Here is a 22,163-nt window from a genome sequence, read left to right as displayed (position 1 = left end):
GGATATAGATCTCCAAGTGGAAGGTGGTCAAGACAAAGGATACTATACTATACTATACCATGGTGGTACAATGGGTTAAACCCTTGTGCCAGCTGGACTGCTGACCTGAAGGTTGAGTTGCTGGCCTGAAGGTTGCCAATTCAAATCTGCAAGATGGAGTGAGCTCCCATCTGTCAGCTCGAGCTTGCAGGGACATGAGAGAAGCCTCCCAGCAGATGGTAACACATCCGGGCTTGCAGTATGTTCTCAAGTCACATCTGACATGATAAACAAAATGACAAGTGTTGGGTTGACACATCTTCTACAGTTTGAAACATCTGGAGGGTACCAGGGTGGAAGAATTGATATAAGCATGTATTCAGACAAGTTGATAATACAATGTGGTCTATTTGAAAAACCAGGAAGATCAGTGGCCAATGATGCAATGGAATTCATCTGACCCTGGCATTTTCACAAACATGGAGGGATTGAGTGGCAAAGGAGGAAGGCTGCATTCCATTCCAGTTGGGGATGAGATTGTCTCTCTTCCATCTCTGACTGACATCTTTTTATTCATGCAATAAGTAAAAGAAATATTCTGCAAAGGAAGAAGAACACTCAGTTTACATAGATATTGGAGGGGCTGACCTATCAAACTGATCCTAGACCAGCAAAGATTAGAAAGCCCTGGCTCCATTTCCTCCCTTGTTGCTTTGCCTGTGTTAAAATAACATCTAGGATTATTTATTGCAGTTATTTATTTATATATTTGTTCACTCTATATTCCGCCTTTCTCTACCCTGAAGGGGAGCAACTCTAGGCAGCTTTACATATTGCAACTATTTGATGCCTTTAGACAACAGACAATTACATACATTTAAGTTAAAAATTAGTTTAAAAGCACATTAAAATATATAAACATTATAATCACTGTAAAAATCACACCATCCATAATCGTAATCCAGGGCAGTTCCAAGAATCATTGCACATATTTTGAAGTTATTATTTCACTGTTGTTAATCTCCAAAGGCTTGACCCCAGAGCCAGGTTTTCACTTTCCTTCTGAAGGCTAGAAGGGAGGGAGCTGATCTAATATCACTAGGGAGGGAGTTCCACAGCCGAGAGACCACCACTGAGAAGGCCCTGTCTCTCCTTCCCATAAACATTGCTGGCAATTTGAACCCCTGACATAAAATTGTAATTTAAGATGGAATTTGTCACTTGTATTAATTCATTTTTATTGCATTTGTGCTTCAATATAAATGTATTTACTTATCTTCCAACTATTGGCTGTTAAAGAGTGTACACATTTTTTGGGAACACCCTGTATATGATAACAAGGAAAAAGTCTTTAGGAGGAGCCATGTTATTCTGTTGCAGATAAAGCAACGGAGAGTCCAGTGACATCTTTAAGACTAATGAGCTTAACCTGCCTAATGAGCTTAACCTGCCATTCCATACTATGGAATATTTTGATTGGCACCTTAGGGAGGAAGAGAAATTCTTCACCTGAGAGCATTACCGCCTACAAGTCCCAGGAATTCAGGGGAGAAGAGACAAAGGCAATTAAAGTGGAATCAAAGTGCTGCAAATATATCATGTGAAGAAGCCCTGAAAGCCATCATCTGTACAATTTGGATGCAATTATAAGAACAACATCAACAAAAACAAGAGCAGAATCCTGCTGCACCAGACCAAAGGCCTACCTGCTCTAGAATTGTGATCCAATGACTCTCATTGGAAGTCCCTCAAGCAAGAGTTAGATTCAATGGGGCCCTTTCAATTCATCTGCAGCGGATACATAATGCCCTTGGTTCTGGAGACACTATATCTCCAAAAGACTAATAGTTGTTGAGCATTCAATCTGGACTTAGGTTATCTAATCCTCTCTCAAAGCTGTTCTAATTAGTGAAAAACTTGTAGGTCTAAAATGAGATTATTGACATACACCAACATTTTCCCCACATTCACACACAGTGTTCAATATCAAAATCCAGATGTCCAGGTGTTATCTTTCTCTCCTCCCTGAGGCCTCTCTCTGGCCTCGAACTGTCATGGAGGAAGCATGGTGGTTTTTCATAACATCAGAATGCCATCATGACATGATCGATTAATGTGCCTTTGAATGATGTTATGTATTTTTAACTGATGTGATGTGTGTTGCATTTTAAATGTTGTTATTCCCTGCCTTCCTCTGTTAGTGGTGAGAAATCAATACATCATTGTCACCAACATCATTATTTAAAGGTGGAACTCCCAAATGGCGTAGTGGACTAAGTGACTTGAAGGTTGGGTTGCTGACCAGGTTCGAATCCCACCCAGGGAGAGTGCAGATGAGCTCCCTCTATCAGCTCCAGCTCCATGCGGGGACATGACAGAAGCCTCCCACAAGGATGGAAAAACATCAAAAACATCCGGGCGTCCCCTGGGCAACGTCCTTGCAGACGGCCAATTCTCTCACTCCAGAAGCGACTCAAGTTGCTCCTGACACGAAAAAAAAAATATTTAAAGGTGAATTATCATGCTGCAAAAAGAAAGGTAAAGGGCTTAAGAAGCTGTGCATTGCTCCAGGACCATATTTTGCCTATTTTAGTTTTATGTTGTTTTAATACTGCCAACCATATGTGAAACAGTATCCTCCTTCTTTTAAGTGTACAGCATGTAAATGTTGCCCTAAAAGTCCCCACTGTGGAGGAAAAGGGAAGTGCAAAACAATATGTCTTAGGAAGAAAAAAAGAAAGGGATAATTCACGCACCTCGACTATTATCACTCCAAGGAGGAGAAGGATCAGACCAGCTAAACTTAGTTGGATGATGTTTGGCACCGTATGGTCTCTGATATTTGCTGCCTTCACTGATGAGACAGAGACTTCCACATCCGCTGCAGAGAAGAGATGGGTGTCTGCATCACCACCATTATCATTTTCTTCTTCCTGTTCCTCTCCTGCTGAAGGCCGGGCAGAATCATCAACACCATTTACTTTATTAATGCACTAGGCATTTGTAGATCCCCCAATGTGGCCTGATAGTCAACTTCTGGAGGATCATTGAATTACACTGGAAGACCAACAAATGCATAGAAATCTCTTAATTCATCCACTGCAATTCTAAGGTCAACTTCCAATGGGCCATAGAGTCATGCTGGAGGATCTAGAGATTCGTAAAAAGGTAAACATTTTCCCCTAACATTACGTCTAGCAGTGTCCGACTCTGGGGGTTGGTGCTCATCTCAATTTCTAAGCCAAAGAGCTGGTGTTGTTCATAGACAACTTCAAGGTCATTTGACTGGCATGACTGTATGGAGTGCTGTTACTTTTCCAGTACTTATTGATCTATTCACATTTGCATGTTTTCGAACTGCTAAGTTGGCAGAAGCTGGGGCTAACAGCGGAAGCTCACTCTGCTCCCCAGATTTGAACTGCTGACCTTTTGGCCAGCAGCTCAGCGGTTTAATCCACCAAGAGATTTGCACACAGAAAATATTAATCAAATCTGCAAATAATCAAATCCACAAAGGTTAAACCCAAAAAGGGCCTGGGGTAGGATGGGCTTTTTCAAGGAGCTCCATAGAGAGAACTTAAGGTAAAGGTTTTCCCCTGATGTTAAGTCCAGTCATGTCTGACTCTGGGGGTTGGTGCTCATCTCCATTTCTAAGCCGAAGAGCCGGCGTTGTCCGTAGACATCTCCAAGGAACTTACTTGAGACAAATGTCAGCAATGGAGTCCTGGTGCAACTTTCAGTCTGATTGCTTGAAGTGCTATCTTCTGCTGGGAAGAAGGAAGAAAGTGAAGAGAGAAATGATATTGCCAGGGGGAAACTGTGCTCCTCAAGGTTTGGGGGTAGGAGCTTCAACTCACATGATAAATAGATAGAGAGGTAGAGAGAGAGAGAGATAGACAGACTGATCTAAAAGTAAATCAAAGTCAAAGCAACACCAAGTGAACTAGGGCCATGCAGTAGAGAATAATATCCTACATGTCTTGGTAACATCCTGGTTGGACTACTGTAATGTGCTCTACATGGGGCTGCCTTTGAAAAGAGCTCAGAAACTTCATTTGGTCCAAAGAGCAGCAGCCAGGTTACTACCCTGTTTCCCCGAAAATAAGACAGTGTCTTATATTAATTTTTGCTCCCAAAGATGTGCTAGGTCTTATTTTCAGGGGATGTCTTATTTTTTCATGAAGAAGAATTCACATTTATTGTTGAACAAAAAAAAATTAACATCACAAGCCAACATAACCAGACAAACTGTGAATCCTATCAAGAATGTCTTGTTACTGCTACTATTTCTATTAAAATCACATAAAGAGCAATTAGAGTGCATCAATAATATAAACATAATAAGATAAACAGATTAAGAAAAATAACTACAGTTCATGAGGTATCATATCAAGACATATATTGCACTCTACTCCTGTCAAGGACAGAACGCCACAAGATTCAAAGTAAGAGAGTTTATTAGATTACAGAACTCAAAAAATGCCCGTAAAACACAAGGGCCAGGCAGTATTTGCCTTTAGGAGCAAAAAGGGACAAAAGTAAATGTTCAAAAGATAAACCGGATTAAACCGGAGTTTAATCCGGGTAAAAACAAACTGCTTGCTTCAGCCTGGGTATAAACAAAACGAAAGCCAAGGAACAAAAGATACAAAGAATGCAACTAATTGGCAGCAGATTCCTCTCTGCTGCCAACACTGTGCTTAGAGTAACTTGCGTCGCTCCCACACACACACAGCAGACAGGATTTCCAACACGAGCAGATCAACCAAGGATTGTAGCAGTAGAGTAGACCAGTTCCGTTCCGTAGATCAAAGCCAGAAGCAGACGTTTGTAGTTTTTCCAAGTCCAAGAAGGGGGGAAGACAAGCCGTGGTCAGTTCAGTCCGAGTTTTCAAAGCAGGAGATGGCGTCCGTCAAGAAGACGACGGAAGGTCAAGCTAATAAGAGTAAGCACAGGTTTGCACAAACAAATGCCCACACAATTCCTCCCGCCGTCTGACCCTGAATTCCAAAACCACTTACGTCTCAGCACAGGAAAACACACCAGTCTTCAGGAAAGCGTCCCACACACACAGATCCCAAGCGTTTGTCCAGATTACCTTGCCCAACGCAATTTGCAATTGCTCCCAAGCCCCATTTTATGCCAGTTACAAATCCTCATCACTGTCAGCTGTCCTCCTTAACCCGGGCGTTTCCTCATCACTTTCCTCGTCAGAGCTGGAACACCTCTGACTACGCCCAACAGCATCTCCAGCTGTGGATCCCGTCCCATCCCTCCAGCTAAGCCATGGGTCTAATCCTGAAGGTCCCCATTCATCTTCTGTCCCATCATGGCCAGTGGCACCCAATTCCTCCCTTACCCGAGTCCAATCCATCTCATCCTCCTCTGAGCTAACCAGCCCCTCCTCCATTCTCTCCGTAAACCCCTCGAAAGACTCTTCGTCAGATGGTGCTGCAAATATGTCTCGCAGTCTTTTTCTCTCTCGCTCCTCGAGAGTATCTGACTCTCGAGGAGTCTTACGCCCACGTCTGTCAGTAACAGAGCCATGAGGCTCAATCATAACACTATCCCCTCTCACAAAGGCCTCCTCCCCCGATGGCGGAGAAGTGGCAGTGATACCCTCCGCTATAGCACCACGACGACTAGAGGTATCAAGTTTCAACAGCGAACGATGAAAGACTGGATGGACCTTTAAACTAGACGGCAAACGCAAACGAAACGCAACGGAAGAAATCTTTTTAACGATAGGAAAGGGACCCAAATACCGAGGCGCAAACTTTCCCCCAGCCTGTTTAATATGTTTGGAAGATAACCACACCAAATCCCCTTCTTCCAACTCCTCCCCTGCCTGCCTGTGGCGGTCAGCCTGAGTCTTCTGCGTTGCCTTAGCTTCCAACAGTAAGCGACGGGCAACATCATGCAATGCAGCCATTTCCGTAGAGCAGTACACAGGGTCCGAAGAGACCACATTGGTCGACGGCGCCACACCTCCCCGTGGGTGAAAACCATAAGTTAGCTCAAATGGCGTATGCTGACTAGACGTGTGCACCGCATTGTTGTAAGCAAATTCCGCCACCGGTAACCACTTCACCCAAGCCATGGGTTGATCTAAACAAAAACAACGCAAATACTGCTCTAAGAGCCCATTAACCCGTTCCGACTGTCCATCCGTTTGCGGATGAAAGGCTGAAGAAACGTTTAACTTAGTCCCCAAGCACTCATGGAAGTGTTTCCAAAAGCGTGACACAAATTGCGGAGCCCTATCTGAAATAATCACCTCGGGTGCTCCGTGCAAACGATAGATGTGCTTAGTAAATAGTAAGGCCAACGTAGGGGCCGCCGGAATGGTTGAACAAGGAATAAAATGAGCCAGTTTGCTAAATAAATCCACCACCACCCAAATACAAGTATAACCCCCAGACTTAGGCAAATCTGAAATAAAATCCATGGAAATGATTTGCCATGGCCTCTCCGGAACAGGTAGAGACGACAACAACCCTCTAGGGCGCCCAACAGGCGTCTTACTCTGCTGGCAAACGGCGCAGCTGTCACAAAAGCGCAGAATGTCTTGCCGCATCTTTGGCCACCAGTAGCTCCTGGTGATAAGCTGTACGGTCTTGAACCTGCCAAAGTGCCCAGCCATGGGTTCGTCATGGTGGGCTCTAATCACCGCCAACCTGAGGGCCCCCACTGGTACGTAAACCTGCCCCCTGCGTACCAATACTCCGTCTTGATCTTGTAGATGCGGCAGTATGGTACGGTTACCTGCTGAGAGCAACATCAGTTGCTCCTGAGTCCACACATCATCCCTTTGAGCCTCAAGGATCTGGTCATGTAACCCAAGCTCATTATCTACAACACACAGAGAGGCAGTAGGCAAGATGGTCTGACATACAACCTGCTCATTGGTCTTAAACTCCGGCTTGCGGGATAAAGCATCGGCCCGCAAGTTTGCCTTCCCCTCCACGAACTGCACCTTGAAGTTAAACCTGGAGAAAAACAAAGCCCATCGGATTTGACGCTGGTTTAACTTCTTTGCTGTTTGCAAGTGCTCTAAGTTCTTGTGATCAGATCTGACCACGATCTGGTGCCGTGCCCCTTCAAGCCAGTGCCGCCACACCTCAAACGCCACCTTAATCGCCAACAACTCCTTCTCCCATATGGTATAGTTCTGCTCGAAGGGTGTTAGTTGCCGCGAGTAAAATCCACAGGGACGCAAGGTCCCTGAGGAATCCTTCTGAGACAATACAGCCCCCAACGCGTAGCTAGAAGCGTCCGCTTCTACCACGAACGGTTTGTCAACATCAGGATGGGTTAGTATGTTGTCCGATTGAAAACTAGACTTAAGTTGTAGAAACGCCTCGTGAGCTTCCCGCCCCCACACAAATGGCTGTTTCTTGCGCAGAAGCTGCGTCAAAGGTACCGTGAGCTTTGCAAAATTCGGAATAAACTCCCGGTAGTAATTAGCGAAACCTAAGAACCTTTGTACATCCTTCTTAGTCTTCAGCTCCTGCCATGAGTTGACGGCGTCAACCTTATGTGGGTCCATTTTAAGTTCCCTACCTGACACTACATGACCTAGGAACTCCACTTCAGGCACATGAAAGACGCACTTGGAAGCCTTGGCGAAAAGCCCATTAGCCCGCAGTCGGTGCAGAACCTGCTTGACATGTTGACGATGTTCTTTCTCGTCCTTAGAAAAAATCAAGATATCATCCAAATAAATCACTAAAAATTGGTCAATTAGGTCCCTGAACACATCGTTCATGAACCTCTGGAAGACCGCAGGAGCATTACAAAGCCCAAAAGGCATGACTCGGAACTCGTGGCATCCGAAACACGTGTTAAATGCCGTCTTCCATTCATCCCCTTCCCGTATACGGATTAAGTTATAGGCCCCCCGTAGGTCAAGCTTGGTAAAGACCTTAGCCCCTTGCACCCTTGATAACAGTTCCGAGATTAAAGGGAGCGGGTACCTATCCCGAATGGTGTATTTGTTTAGGATCCGATAGTCGCAGACCAGCCTAAGTTCCCCAGTCTTTTTGGCTACAAAGAATACTGGTGCCGCAGTTGGAGAACTAGATGGGCGAATAAACCCCTTGGCTAAATTTTCATCTAGGAACTCCCGCAAAGCTTGCCTTTCCGGTACAGTCAAGGCATACAGCCTCCCTGCTGGCAATTTCGCACCTTCTGCCAACTTGATGGCGCAATCATATGGCCTGTGCGGTGGTAATTTGTCCGCTTCTCTTTTACAAAATACATCAGAGAACTCCCCATACTCAGCAGGCACTCCCTCCATATCAGAATGAGTAACATTTAGAGTGCAACAATCCTGCCTCTTTAAGATCACTTTACGTGTCGCCCAATCTACTTGTGGGTTTACTACAGCTAGCCAATCCATCCCCAGGATCACATCATATCTAGGCAAGCTCGTAATATCCCACACAAACGTTCCCGTTACTCCCTGCACCTCCCACATTACTGCTGAGGTTTCATGGTTAACCACCCCAGTCTCCAGCAGTCTCCCATCTGCTCCTTCCACCCACACGTCGCATGCCTTGCGCACTCTAGGAATGCCATGCTTCTTAGCAAACTCAATATCTACATAAGAGACCGTAGCCCCTGAGTCCAGCAGTGCCAAAGTAGAAACAAGTTCCCTTCCCCCAACAGATAATGTAATGGGTACGAAAACATGCTTCCTCCCCTCAGTTGACTGCTTGAGGAGCCCTAGTGCGTTGGACTCACGTCGCACTAGGGCTGGCCTTTTCCCGAAAGCTGGGAAGGTTTCACATTACAATCTTTGGCAAAATGCCCAGCATTCCCACAGTACAAACACAAGCCCAGCTGCCTCCTACGGCTCTTTTCCTCTGTAGACAGCTTTTTAAAAACCCCAAGCTCCATAGGCTCTTCCCCCATCACCACAGGTGCCCTGGTTACATGCTTGGGTGGCGCACACATTGCTTTTGAGTGTTTACGAGCCTCGAACCTTGCGTCTAAACGCAGCACCTTAGCCACTAAGGCGTCCCAACTTTCAGCCGGCTCCAAGCGTGCTAATTCATCCTGGAGCATATCACTTAACCCGGCAGTAAATAAAAGCATGAATGCATTTTCCCCCCAATCCAGCTGGTGGCGATACAGGTTAAACTTATTTAAGTAATCCAAAACAGTCCCCTTTCCCTGTTTCAACCGATACAGAGCCCACCCAGCGTTCTCCGTGCGGAGAGGATCCCCAAAAGTATCAGTTAACAACTTTTTGAAATTATTCAAATTGTCTTTGACTGGGTCATTTCCCAAAATTAAATTAGTGGCCCATTGTCCTGCGGGACCGGTCAACAAACTCAAAATAAAGGCCACCTTGCTAGTGTCTGTAGGAAAAGCATGAGCACTGAGCTGAGAAAAATAAAGCTCCACTTGTGCCAAAAAGGTTGGCAACTTGCACCTGGTTCCGTCAAAGCGTTCAGGAGTCAAAACATGTCCTTTCACAGCATGAGCTGTTTGGCTAACGGTAAAAGCCGTTTGCAATTGGTCAAATCTGGCCCTTAACTCATCCATCGTCTTCCTGACGGGTTTATTGCTGCAATAAACTTTTTATGGGCGTTGGGCAATCTGTCAAGGACAGAACGCCACAAGATTCAAAGTAACAGAGTTTATTAGATTACAGAACTCAAAAAATGCCCGTAAAACACAAGGGCCAGGCAGTATTTGCCTTTAGGAGCAAAAAGGGACAAAAGTAAATGTTCAAAAGATAAACCGGATTAAACCGGAGTTTAATCCGGGTAAAAACAAACTGCTTGCTTCAGCCTGGGTATAAACAAAACGAAAGCCAAGGAACAAAAGATACAAAGAATGCAACTAATTGGCAGCAGATTCCTCTCTGCTGCCAACACTGTGCTTAGAGTAACTTGCGTCGCTCCCACACACACACAGCAGACAGGATTTCCAACACGAGCAGATCAGCCAAGGATTGTAGCAGTAGAGTAGACCAGTTCCGTTCCGTAGATCAAAGCCAGAAGCAGACGTTTGTAGTTTTTCCAAGTCCAAGAAGGGGGGAAGACAAGCCGTGGTCAGTTCAGTCCGAGTTTTCAAAGCAGGAGATGGCGTCCGTCAAGAAGACGACGGAAGGTCAAGCTAATAAGAGTAAGCACAGGTTTGCACAAACAAATGCCCACACAATTCCTCCCGCCGTCTGACCCTGAATTCCAAAACCACTTACGTCTCAGCACAGGAAAACACACCAGTCTTCAGGAAAGCGTCCCACACACACAGATCCCAAGCGTTTGTCCAGATTACCTTGCCCAACGCAATTTGCAATTGCTCCCAAGCCCCATTTTATGCCAGTTACAAATCCTCATCACTGTCAGCTGTCCTCCTTAACCCGGGCGTTTCCTCATCACTTTCCTCGTCAGAGCTGGAACACCTCTGACTACGCCCAACAGCATCTCCAGCTGTGGATCCCGTCCCATCCCTCCAGCTAAGCCATGGGTCTAATCCTGAAGGTCCCCATTCATCTTCTGTCCCATCATGGCCAGTGGCACCCAATTCCTCCCTTACCCGAGTCCAATCCATCTCATCCTCCTCTGAGCTAACCAGCCCCTCCTCCATTCTCTCCGTAAACCCCTCGAAAGACTCTTCGTCAGATGGTGCTGCAAATATGTCTCGCAGTCTTTTTCTCTCTCGCTCCTCGAGAGTATCTGACTCTCGAGGAGTCTTACGCCCACGTCTGTCAGTAACAGAGCCATGAGGCTCAATCATAACAACTCCGGTCCATAACATGATATTCCTGTCATTCCTGATTAATTTTCAAGATTAGAATACCCTTCCATAAAAGAGGGAAAAGGCAGCTCAGATTGTGATGTGCATTACAAGTGACAGGTGATCTTCCAGTGTACAAAAATATTGATGTACTTGCCAAATTTCAGAACCAGAAAATGTGATTCACATGAAGAAAAATGTAATTAATTGTTTTATTTTAGAAGAGGGATCTGTAACTGCCAGAGATCCAAGGAATGGATATCCCCATACTGGATCTTAGAAGCTTACATTCCCTTCCCATGTCATCTGTCTTTATCCCCAAAATGTTTTTTTACTCAAAGGGCTCCTTGTGGCATCTAAGTGGAGTGAAGAACAATTTCAGGGTTTTTGTTAGTTTAGTTTTAAAGCCAAGAGCATCTGGGATCTGCACTGACAGCCTCAAAGGCCCAGTTGGATGGAACAGAAAGAGGATGGAGGGCCACAGGAAACAGCTTGTGGGATTTGCACATTGCCCATCTCACACATACACTTAGCATTCAGGTGGATGGTCAGAGCACTCTTTTAAGGTCAATGGAAAGTGGGTTTTGCACTACAAGTCCCATCAGGCCTTAGCTATGGAATGGTGGGAGTTGCAGGCCAGCAATGTCTACAGCAGAATGCATGCAAAGAATGGCTTCCTCTGGGTCAAGGTGAGCTACATATGGAGCGAATGCTTTTTCTTTCTTCCTAAAGCCATGACGCCTCCTTCCTCATTTGTCTCCCTTCCAAAAAGTAGAAATACAGTAGAGTCTCACTTATCCAACATAAATGGGCTGGCAGAATGTTGGATAAGTGAATATGTTGGATAATAAGGAGGGATTAAGGAAAAGCCTATTAAACATCAAATTAGGTTATGATTTTACAAATTAAGCACCAAAACATCATGTTATACAATGAATTTGACAGAAAAAGTAGTTCAATATGGAGTAATGCTATGTAGTAATTACTGTATTTATGAATTTAGCCCTAAAATATCATGATGTATTGAAAACATTGACTACAAAAATGCGTTGGATAATCCAGAATGTTGGATAAGCGAGTGTTGGATAAGTGAGACTCTACTGTAATAATAATAGACCTTTCTTGAAAAATGTACCTGGTTCTCATACACTATCTGGCACACACCCAGCGAGGAAGAAGGTAGGAAAGATAGCCACGTGGAAAGTGAGGAAGCTGGAAAGTGAGAAGGCAGGAAGAGTGCGTGCCTCTCCCTTCTTCCATAGCGGCAGCTGCAGAAGGGAAAGGGAAAGGCAGGAGAAAAGGATCTCCTTCGCACAGCTCTTCTATCGCTTTTTCTTTCCTCTTCTTCAGCAAATGCCGACCAAAGGGGGAAGGGACAAGAGCAAGCAGCCCCTTCTCCTTTCCATTCACACAGAACCGGCCAGGAAGGCTAAGGAGAAGCTGCTTCTCTCGCTTTTTCTTTCCCCCTCTTCAGCGAGTGCTGTCCAAAGGGGGAAGGGACAAGAACAAGCAGCCCCTTCTCCTTTGCATTCACACAGCACCGGCCAGGAAGGCTAAGGAGAAGCTTTTTCTCCCACCTTTTCCTTCCCCCTCTTCAGCAAGTGCCGACCAAAGGGGGAAGCGACGGAAGGGAGAGGGGAAAGCGTGAGCAGCACTTTCTTATTTGCACAGCACCAGCTGAGGAAGGAGAAGGGAGCCGCGGCAGCGGCACCAGCGGCTCCCTCCTAGGTCTTACTTTCGGGGGAGGTCTTATATTCGGCAAGTCTCCCAAACCTGTACTAGGTCTTATTTTATGGGGATGTCTTATTTTCGGGGAAACACGGTAGGCATGTCCGATCGATGAAAAAAAGTTTCAATTCTCGTTTCTAAAGTAGGGGGCACTGGCGCTTCGAGATAGAAAGTATTTCCGATTTTTTCACCCAAAAATTTCGGATATTTCCGAAAATTTGTAATGATTCTAAGTGTTTCTAAAATGGCAGATGCGCATGCGCAATTGCTACACACCGGCATTTTATGGCAATCTTCCATGTGGACACAGGGGACATTAGCCCCCACCTTTGCGTCTATCGTGGAAGCTTCTGATTGGCCGGAGAGCGGCAGCCATGTTAGGCTGCGCTAAGCTCCCATTCAAGGTAGGTTGCAGAAACAATTTTTTTAAAAAAATATTTTTTAAAATATATATTTTTTAAAAAATTGGGGGGAGGGGGAAATTAACGAAACATTAAGAGACAATTAGAGAATGGGCCAACAATGGTTCGAATTACATTGCTGGTTGTGTTGTGAGACAATGTCTCGGAATGCGTATCAAAAAGTGAGAACAATCCGAAATAATTCCGATATACGATTCAAAACGATTTTTTGGACATGTCTACAGGTTACTAACTGGGGCTGGCTACAGAGAACGGACAACTCCTCTGTTGCAACAGCTCCACTGGCTGCCAACACATTTCTGGGCACGATTCAAAGTGCTGCTTCTGACCTATAAAGCCCTATATGGTTTAGTTCCAAGTTAATTGAAGGACCCTATCTCTCTCTACGAATCTGTTAGAAATCTACAATTATCTGGGGAGGACCTGTTCTCTGTCCCACCACCTGCTCAAGAGTGTTTGGAGGGAACAATGGAGGAAACTTTTTCCGTGGCTCCTCCCAGACTATGGAGCTCCCTCTCAAGAGAGACCAGGACGGCCCCATCTCTGCTGGCCTTTTGCAGGCAGGTCAAGACCTTTCTGTTCCAACAGGCATTTTGGGGAAGGATGAGGGGCACACTGCTGGGGATGTTTGGGGATTATGCTCTTTAAATGTAACTTCAAATGTATTTATTTTATTTTGACTGTATTTTAACTTTATCTCCATGACACAAACATTTACTTATATACTTGAGTAGAAGCCAACCCAAATATAAGCCAAGCCTCCTAATTTTACCACAAAAAACTGGGAAAATGTATTGACTTGAGTATAAGACAAAGGTGGAAAATGCAGCAGCTACTGGTAAATTTCAAAAAATAAAAATAAAAATAGATACTAATAAAATTACATTAATTGAGGCATCAGTAGGTTAAAATTTTTTGAATATTTTATTTACATAAGACTAATTTAAGATAAAACTGTCCCACTCTGATTACTGTATATACTCGAGTATAAGCCAACCCGAATATTAGCCGACCTGAATATAAGCCAGCTGGGACCCTCACTGAAGTATAAGCTGAGGAGGGCTCTTCCAGGCCTTAAATAGAGCTGAAAAACTTGGCTTATACTCAAGTATATATGGCAATTGTTTTTTAAATTTCTGTATTTGCCTTGTTTTAAATTTTTATTGGTGTCATGTTATTGTTAGCTACCTTGAGCCCCTCTGGGAAGAAAGGCAAGATATAGATAAAGTTAATAATAATAATAATAATCATCATCATCATCATCATCAACATCATCAACATCATCATCATTATGCCTTCTCAGTATTATATTAGCACTTTATTGACTATGTTAGCTGTGAAACTACCTCTCCCCGACTCTGAAATATTCTGCACTTTGGCCCAGATCCGTGTATTCATCTCCTGTTTTTTAACATTTTATTTTGTATGTTGACCTTTTATGACTGTTTTATTGATGCTGATGTTTTATTGTTGAGTAATTTGTTTCATTGTCTTGCTATTGTTATTATATGGTTGTGTTTGGGCATGGCCCCATGTAAGCCACCCCGAGTCCCTTTGGGGAGATGGGGCGGGGTATAAGAATAAAGTTATTATAAAGTTATTATTATTAATCATCATCATCATCATCACCATCCTATCAAACTTTCTCACCATTGGTCACTATTAGGTTGATGTTGGCCGATAACTTCACACCCAAAGCCAGAAGCATGATGGAATAAATCCCAGAATCCTCAGCTCTTACATCCTGGATCATCAGTGAAACATTATCTGAAGACACTTCTGCTCGATGTTTGTATCCCTCTGTCTTTTCAATTCTGATCTTACAGGAGTCCCTCCAATGCTGGTTTGTCCCATTTGCCTTGCAGTTATCAGCCTTGAGCATCAGCACCAACTTGGAGCCAGTGACAAAATACCATCGTATCTGGAAATAATGTGGCAGTGAAGTTGGACGACTCAGTAAGGCAGAGAGCCAGGCTGTACTTCTGGCTGGGATGGAAACTGAGGATTTGGGCACAGTCAATATGAAGGCTGCAGTGGGACCTACGTGAAAAGACAATAACACTTAGTAGGAAGAAAGCAATAGGAAAAGAGGAAAACCACACTCCAGATAGATCGATTCAACCAAGGAAGCCATGGCCCTGAGCCTGCAAGACATGAGGTGAAGACAGGGGGATTTGGAGGTCTCCCATTCATAGAATTTCCACAGATTAAATTCATCTTGAAGGCAATGAAACAACAAAACATAGCATGTGTTATTTCATACAAATATTCTACTGCTTGTTGTTGCAATCTACCTTTGAGGAGTCTTCATATTGTAAAGCAATGAAGGGCCTTGACACTTCACCATTCCATGATTCCATTTTTACTGCCTAGGAAACATCCTAAGGAATTTGGGATTCATAGTTTTAAACTGCAAATCCCATTATTTCACAGGATGGGACCAGATAATTGTGAGTCGTGAAAGGGTTTCAAAGAACTGGTAGTGTCCTTCTGTTGTACTAAAGCTACAGAGAGCTCTGTAACACTATCACATCAACATATTAGACAATGACAATATCAGTTCACATAAAATCAGCACATTACAAAATAAAACTGATCCCAATTAAAATCAATAAAATGTATTATTAATTGGCAGTAAAATGAGTAGTACAACATCCCAGCCACAGCCCAAATTCGACCATTAAAGTACCAGTGTCAAAATAGTATTTTTGGCCCTTAGATTAGCAGGTGTTTTAATAAATTCCAAAGGCCTGCCTGAAGAGCCATGTTTTCAGCTCCTTGCAAAAACATTGTAATGTGGGAGCAAGTCCAATATCCCTGGGGAGGCGTTCCAAAGCCGGGGGGCCACCACTGAGAAGTATCTGTAAGCAGACAACCCTTATAGTTTTATAGAATAATAAATATACAGGCCAGGAGAACCTGCAAAATAAGCACAACAGCCAGTTTGAGAGGTAGCGCTATAGCCTTGTTCTTCCCTAAACAACTCCGTGGAAGCAAAATCTCACAGAGGAAGTATCTCCAAGAAATAAGTGACTTAGGAGCTCAACAGACACAAGTCCTCTCCTGTTTCCACACACCTCTAAGGCCCCTTCTACACTGCCATAAAAATCCAGATTATCTGCTTTGAACTGATTTGTATTGCAGTGTAGACTGATATAATCTAGTTCAAAGCAGATAATGTGAATTATATTTCAAGCCCTTCATATGACATAAAACTACTTCCAGTTGTTATCCAATGTCTTCTGTAGAAGTGTAGAGAAACGGGGTGGGGGGAGAAGACAGGGAGAAAGCATCATCAGGATCTGATCCCAGATCATCTGCTTATCCCAGGACTCATCTACACACCCATATAACTCAGAACATCAAGGCAGAAAATCCCACAATATCTGCTTTGAATTGGGTTATCTGAGTCCACACAGTGGTATATTCCAGTTCAAAGGAGATAATGTGAGATTTTATTCAGCTGTGTGGAAGGGGCCCTGGATTATCCGGCAGTGGAGACTCATATAATTCAATTTAAATCAGACAATCTGGGAACAGATCCTGGATATAGGGTAGTGTAGAAGGAGCCTGAGCTCCAGATGCAGGTGGAAACAGGAGAAAGAGGGGGGAAACATGGGATGGAGATTCCTCTGGTCGTTTGGGTTCAGTGACATAGAGCAATAGGTGGGCAGTCTGCTAATGCTCCTTCAGACAGTGTAGTTCCCATTGAAAGTAGTGTTTAAAAAGAGTTCCTTAACTGTGCTTTAGTAGAAGGGTCTTGGGAGCAAATGACCCTATGGAAAGTGGTGCCATAAGAAAGGTAGTTCAACTCTGCTTCAATGGAAATGTATTGAGTGGAAATCACAGAATCATAAAGTTGGAAGAGACCTCATGGGCCATCCAGTCCAACCCCCTGCCAAGAAGCATGAAATCGCATTCAAAGCACCCCCAACAAGTGACCCTCAAAAGGGATGCCTGTTTTCAAAAGTGTGCTGATATCTTTGAAATGGGAAGAGATATTGCCTGCAGGTGTGATGGGAATGAAGCAGATGATTGAGTTAGAAGCCAGAGGAGGTGATCCCATGTGATGGGGGTGAGTAAATTATTTGTCTTTTAAAAAGTGGAAATGTCACACAAAGAAGGCTATTTCCCCCGTTTCCCCCAGCTCCGCCTGATGAAGTCCTAACACAAGTGTTATTCAAATAGTGACATAACCTATTGTTGCTGTTATGTGCCTCGAAATAGACTCTGACTTATGACTCTGACCCTACCAAAAGGTTTTCCTGGCAAGTGGCAACATTTATTCAGGGGACATTTTCAATTGCCTTCCTCTGAGGGTCCTTCCACACAGCCATATAACCCAGAATATCAAGGCAGAAAATCCCACAATCTCTGCTTTGAACTGGGTTACCTGAGTCCACACTGCCATATTTTCCAGTTCAAAGCAGATAATGCGGGATTTTATTCAGCTGTGTGGAAGGGGCCAGAGGCTTAACGTATGAGTTGCCAAAACCCTGATCTCCAAAGTCTTAGGCCCCATCTATAATGCCATGTAAACCAGTTTCTGATCCCAGATTACTTGCTCTGAACTGGATTATATAGCAGAGTAGACTCATATAATCCAGTTCAAAACTGACAATCTGGGATCATGGATTATGACCACATCAACAATGCCACATAAAATCCAGATGATCTGCTTTGAACTTGATTATATGGCATTGTAGACTCAGGCTGGATCTACAGTGTCCTATATCCTATGATCGGAACCCAGATTATCTGATTTGAACTGGATCATATGAGTCTGCACTGCCAGATAATTTGGAATAAAAACATAATCTGGCATCAGATCCTGAGATTTAGGGCAGTGTAGATCCAGCCTCTCATAATCCAGTTCAAAGCAGATAATGTGGATTATCTGATTTGATAATCTGAATTATATAACATTTGTCCTACACTCAAACTACCATACACAACTGATTCTCATAATGCTGATATGATACAAGTTAACTATCCCTTATCAAGAATCCCAAAATTTGGTTTCTGATGATTCTGTGTGCATTGACTTTTTTTCTGCATAAATTATTAAAATATTGTATATAAAATTACTTTTATGTTATGTGTATAAGGCATATCTGAAACATACATGCATTTCATATTTAAATTTCAGTCTTATCTCCAAGATATCACTTTATTTATGTGCAAGTATCCAAAATACAAAATGCTTCTGGTCCCAAACCTTTTGGACAGGGGTGGTTCAAACTGCACAATCTAATAAAAACATGTTATGTTTTAAAACATTTCTTCACATTTTTCCCGTTTCACATCCATTTTAGCCAAAACACATGTAATCTGATTGTTTTTATAGACATGCAAACACTTATTTTTTTTAAAAAAAAATAGGTGTTTATTCTGATTTTGTGTTGTCAAAGGCAACATTCACACTTGCCTCAAGCAGACAAGAGTTCTTTCTCCCACCCTGGACATTCCACAGATATATAAACTTGCCCAGGTTTCAGCAAACCTCACAGCTTCTGAGAATGCCTGCCATAGATGTGGGTGAAACATCAGGAAATAATGCTTCTGGAACATGGCCATACAGCCCAGAAAACTCACAGCAACCTATTCTGATTTTGTTTGCAACACCAGTGGAAGAATTAAACAACTCCTCTCTGCAGTTGCCTCAATCTATCATATTTCCTGAATGTGCAAAGAAAGAGAACAAATATAAATGTAATCCCTTGATTTCTCCTCCACTTACTCCACCAAGGCTAAGAGCTTCAGAAAAAAAATGGTTTCGATCAAAAACAAAGCGCAATAAGAATCTATCTTAATGTATGAAACACCTCTGCCCCCAACCAAGACTGCTATAATTAATCTTTGTGCCTATTCTAATATTTGGGCCCCGATTCAACTACAGTAGAGTCTCACTTATCCAACGTTCTGGATTATCCAAGCCATTTTTGTAGTCAATGTTTTCAATATATCGTGATATTTTGGTGCTAAATTCGTAAATACAGTAATTACTACATAGAATTATTGCATATTGAACTACTTTTCCTGTCAAATTTGTTGTATAACATGATGTTTTGGTGCTTAATTTGTAAAATCATAACCTAATTTGATGTTTAATAGGCTTTTCCTTAATCCCTCCCTATTATGCAACATATTCACTTATCCAACGTTCTGCCGGCCCGTTTATGTTGGATAAGTGAGACTCTACTGTACATGAAATGGACAGTATAGATGGGGAGTTTGGGGATGTCCATGTTAAATTGTGGTATTTAAGAAAGCGCACCAATTGTACATCTAGAACGGTAAACCACAACATATCAATTGTTTGGTCTCTTTTCTTTCTGTTGTGATATATTTGTAGAAGCAAAGCTGCCTGGTCTGGCTATTCCATTTCAAAAGGAAATTATAGGGGATGCACAGTGGAGTACTACCCAGCTTATTCAATCTCTTTATAATCGACCTTACTTCTTTCAAACCCAAACTGTATGAAGTTTAATTTTTTTTACTGCCATGGCTCAACACTATAAAATCCTTGGAGTTATAGTTTTGTGAGCACCAACATTATTTTGGCAGAGAATGCTAAAGACTTTGTCAAACTACAGCTCCCGTGATTCCATAGCATTGTGCCATGGCTGCTAAAGGGGCGTCAAACTGCACTAATTTTACAGTGTAGTTTAGATGCATCCGAAACTAGATTGCATGACTCTCCTCCTCCACTATTTACATTGAGCTGAATAGTTCCAAAGCAACTCAATAGTTTTAAAGCTTAGTGGAAACTTTACTTGAATGTCCCAAGTCTCAGCTGGACACTCTGATCACTGCAGAATAACTACTGTCCTTTACCTGCCATCTTATGTTTGGTGTCACCTGCAAATTAAATGGTACCATCCAGAGAAACCCCAGCAGCATCTCATGTCAGATTCATAACCCTTTAAAAAGTCTAGAGAAGTATTTTGGCTTTACTCACCTAACAGCATCAGAGAGAACCACAGCTTTGCCATTATGATGACCATTCTCCACGGCTTCTGCAGGAGACTGTGTTTTGCTGTGCTGCTATCTCAACGATCTTCCTTTTGACACTCATGTGCTCCCTCCAAGGGAAGTTCGATGGAGCCAGGACTTCTGGCTGGGTCACTCTTGGTTCTGCTTTAAATGGTAAACAAGGTTGAAAAGAGAAGCATTTTTTTGGTAAGACAAATGGAAGCTTAAGGAGAACCTATTGAAAGATTTTCTTGGCAAGATGTCTTCACATAACACATGGATAAATTGCCATGGACCTCTTGACCAATAAAATGTATTTTAAGTTTTAATCCTGTTTTTATTGCTATTGTATAATGTGTTTTATTGCTCTCTATGTGATTTGTTTATATGTTTGAATGTTTTATTTATCAATATTGTTGAATTTGTTGTTGTATTTTTGTGGCATTGAATGTTTGCTTTTTTATGTTGTGAGTTGCCCTGAGTCCCCATGAGGAGATGGGGCGGGATATAAATAAGTTTTACTTACTTACTATTTCCCTCTATGAGAAAAAACAAAACAAAAAAGTAATGGGGAAGATAACATATTGGATAAACTTTACTCCACTTTATGTGAAAAAATAAAAATACGATAATAATAGAAGAAAGGATTTCTTTCCCCACTGATGGGGTCAAATATTGACAAAGGCATTTTCTCCCTTTTCAGCAGTCATGCACCTCTCTTTTTTCCTCATTTTGGTTTCACATGCTTTTAGAAGACAAGCTAGAAATATGTGTTAATGAATAGAGTGTAAGACAAAATGACAGACCTTGCCTGTATCCACACTGCAGAATTATAGCAGTTTGATACCATGTTAACCGCCATTGCTCAATGCTTAGGAATCCTGGTGTTTGTAGTTTTGTAAAACAGTTATCCTTCTGAGGGCTATGGTGCTACAACAAACAAGTCCTAGGGTTCCATAAGCTGGAGCTATAGCAGTTAAAGTGATGTTAAACAGCAATAATTCTGTAGTGTGAGTGGTCTACACCACTTTCACTGATATGGCTCAATACTATGGAATCCTGGAAGTTGTTGTTTTACAAGGTCTTTAACACTCTCTGGTACTAGTGTCTCAACAAACTACAGCTCCCAGGATTCCATTACATTGAGCCATGAGTTAAAGCAGTATCAATTGCATTAATTCTATAGTGTAGATACACTGCTTGTGAGAGAGTAAGCAGGAAAGAGTTTGTGAAGCAGGTGCAAAATATAACCAGAATGAGATTTGGAAAAGGGCTCTGGGGGCCCTTCTACACAGCCCTATATCCCAGAATATGTGGGCAGAAAATCCCACATTATCTGAGTGTGGACTCAGATAACCCAGTTCAAAGCAGATACTTTGGGGTTTTCTGCCTTGATCTTCTGAGATATAGGGCTATGTAGAAGGGCTCCCAGAGTCTTTTCCCAATCTCATTCTGGTTATAATTTGCACCTGCTTCATAATCTCTTTGCCTGCCAAATAAACTCACTGTAACATTGGATAAACTCTATGTTCTCATCTTTAGACGAAAGCAATGGCAAAGCCGCTCTGAACAATAAGCCTCATCTCTCTATGGCTGGATCTACACTGTAATATAACCCAGTTTCAGGATGCAGCGTAACTACATTGGACTGGATTATATCAGGACCCAGCTACACTGTCATATAGCCCAGTTTCTGAATCCAGATTATCTGATTTCAATTGGATTATATGGCAGTGTAGACTAGACTCATATAATCCAGTTCCAAACAGATAATCTTGATTCAGAACCGAATTGTATGGCAGTGCAGATCCAGCCTGAATCTACACTCAATTTTTCATCTGCATTCTGAAATTGGATCCTATAACTACCCTAGATTTCCCCTTGAGGCTGCATCTACATTGTCAATATCATGCAATTTCACACCACTTTAACAGCCATGGCTCCATGCTATGGAATTTTGGGAGTTGTAGTTTGGTGAGGCATCAGCACTCTTTAAGAGAAGGCAGAAGACTGTGTAAAACTACAGCTCCCATGAGTCTATAGTATAGAGGCACGGCAGTTAAAGTGGTGTCAAACTGCACTAGTTCCACAGTGCAGATGCACCCTGTCTAAAACCAGCTCTGACTCTTATCTAGTCCAAAACCATGTTCTCCTGGATCACGATCCCCAAGTGACACATATTCAAGGGGAAACGTCAGTGGTATGATGTTATGAAAAACATCACACACACACATATTAAGTGTCTCTTGTTGACAGTTACTCCAGCCTCCATCTCTTCTGGGCTTCTATTATGACATCAGTCCAGGA

The 22,163-nt window shown here is 42.8% G+C and overlaps 1 protein-coding gene across 9 annotated transcripts; it reads right to left on the bottom strand.

The window, feature by feature from the left end:
* Nucleotides 1-367: 367 nt before the first annotated feature.
* On the bottom strand, nt 368-22,147 carry LOC100563243 (uncharacterized). Of its 9 annotated transcripts, none has more exons than XM_062973696.1 (6): nt 22,087-22,147; nt 19,843-20,021; nt 14,532-14,921; nt 3,678-3,743; nt 2,736-2,923; nt 368-577 (listed from the first exon to the last, which is right to left on the bottom strand). In XM_062973696.1, exons 2-6 carry the CDS (start codon nt 19,886-19,888, stop codon nt 407-409), a joined length of 861 nt encoding a protein of 286 aa, XP_062829766.1. In that variant the 5' UTR covers nt 19,889-20,021; nt 22,087-22,147; the 3' UTR covers nt 368-406. The 9 variants fall into 9 exon arrangements, with proteins under 9 accessions (XP_062829766.1, XP_062829762.1, XP_062829760.1 ...); XM_062973692.1 differs by having other exon boundaries at nt 2,736-2,926; nt 3,678-3,746; nt 22,087-22,137; XM_062973690.1 differs by having other exon boundaries at nt 2,736-2,926; nt 3,678-3,746; nt 19,843-20,018; nt 21,982-22,118.
* Between the last annotated feature and the right edge of the window lie 16 nt (nt 22,148-22,163).

This window comes from Anolis carolinensis, chromosome 2, assembly GCF_035594765.1.
Source record: "Anolis carolinensis isolate JA03-04 chromosome 2, rAnoCar3.1.pri, whole genome shotgun sequence".
NCBI classification, from domain to species: Eukaryota; Metazoa; Chordata; class Lepidosauria; order Squamata; family Dactyloidae; genus Anolis; species Anolis carolinensis.
Note: the sequence above shows the minus strand (reverse complement) of the source record. Positions and strands in the feature narration are given on the sequence as shown.

What these genes read in the sequence shown, in the direction of transcription:
- LOC100563243 (XM_062973692.1), bottom strand. Translation starts at nt 19,888, where the DNA reads ATGGTCATCATAATGGCAAAGCTGTGGTTCTCTCTGATGCTGTTAG. An exon ending in CAACCTAATAGTGACCAATG is followed by an intron (nt 3,747 to 14,531) that starts GTGAGAAAGTTT and finishes CCTTCTTCCCAG; the next exon opens with CAGAAGATAGCACTTCAAGC. An exon ending in ATTGCTGACATTTGTCTCAA is followed by an intron (nt 2,927 to 3,677) that starts GTAAGTTCCTTG and finishes CCCGGCCTTCAG; the next exon opens with CAGGAGAGGAACAGGAAGAA.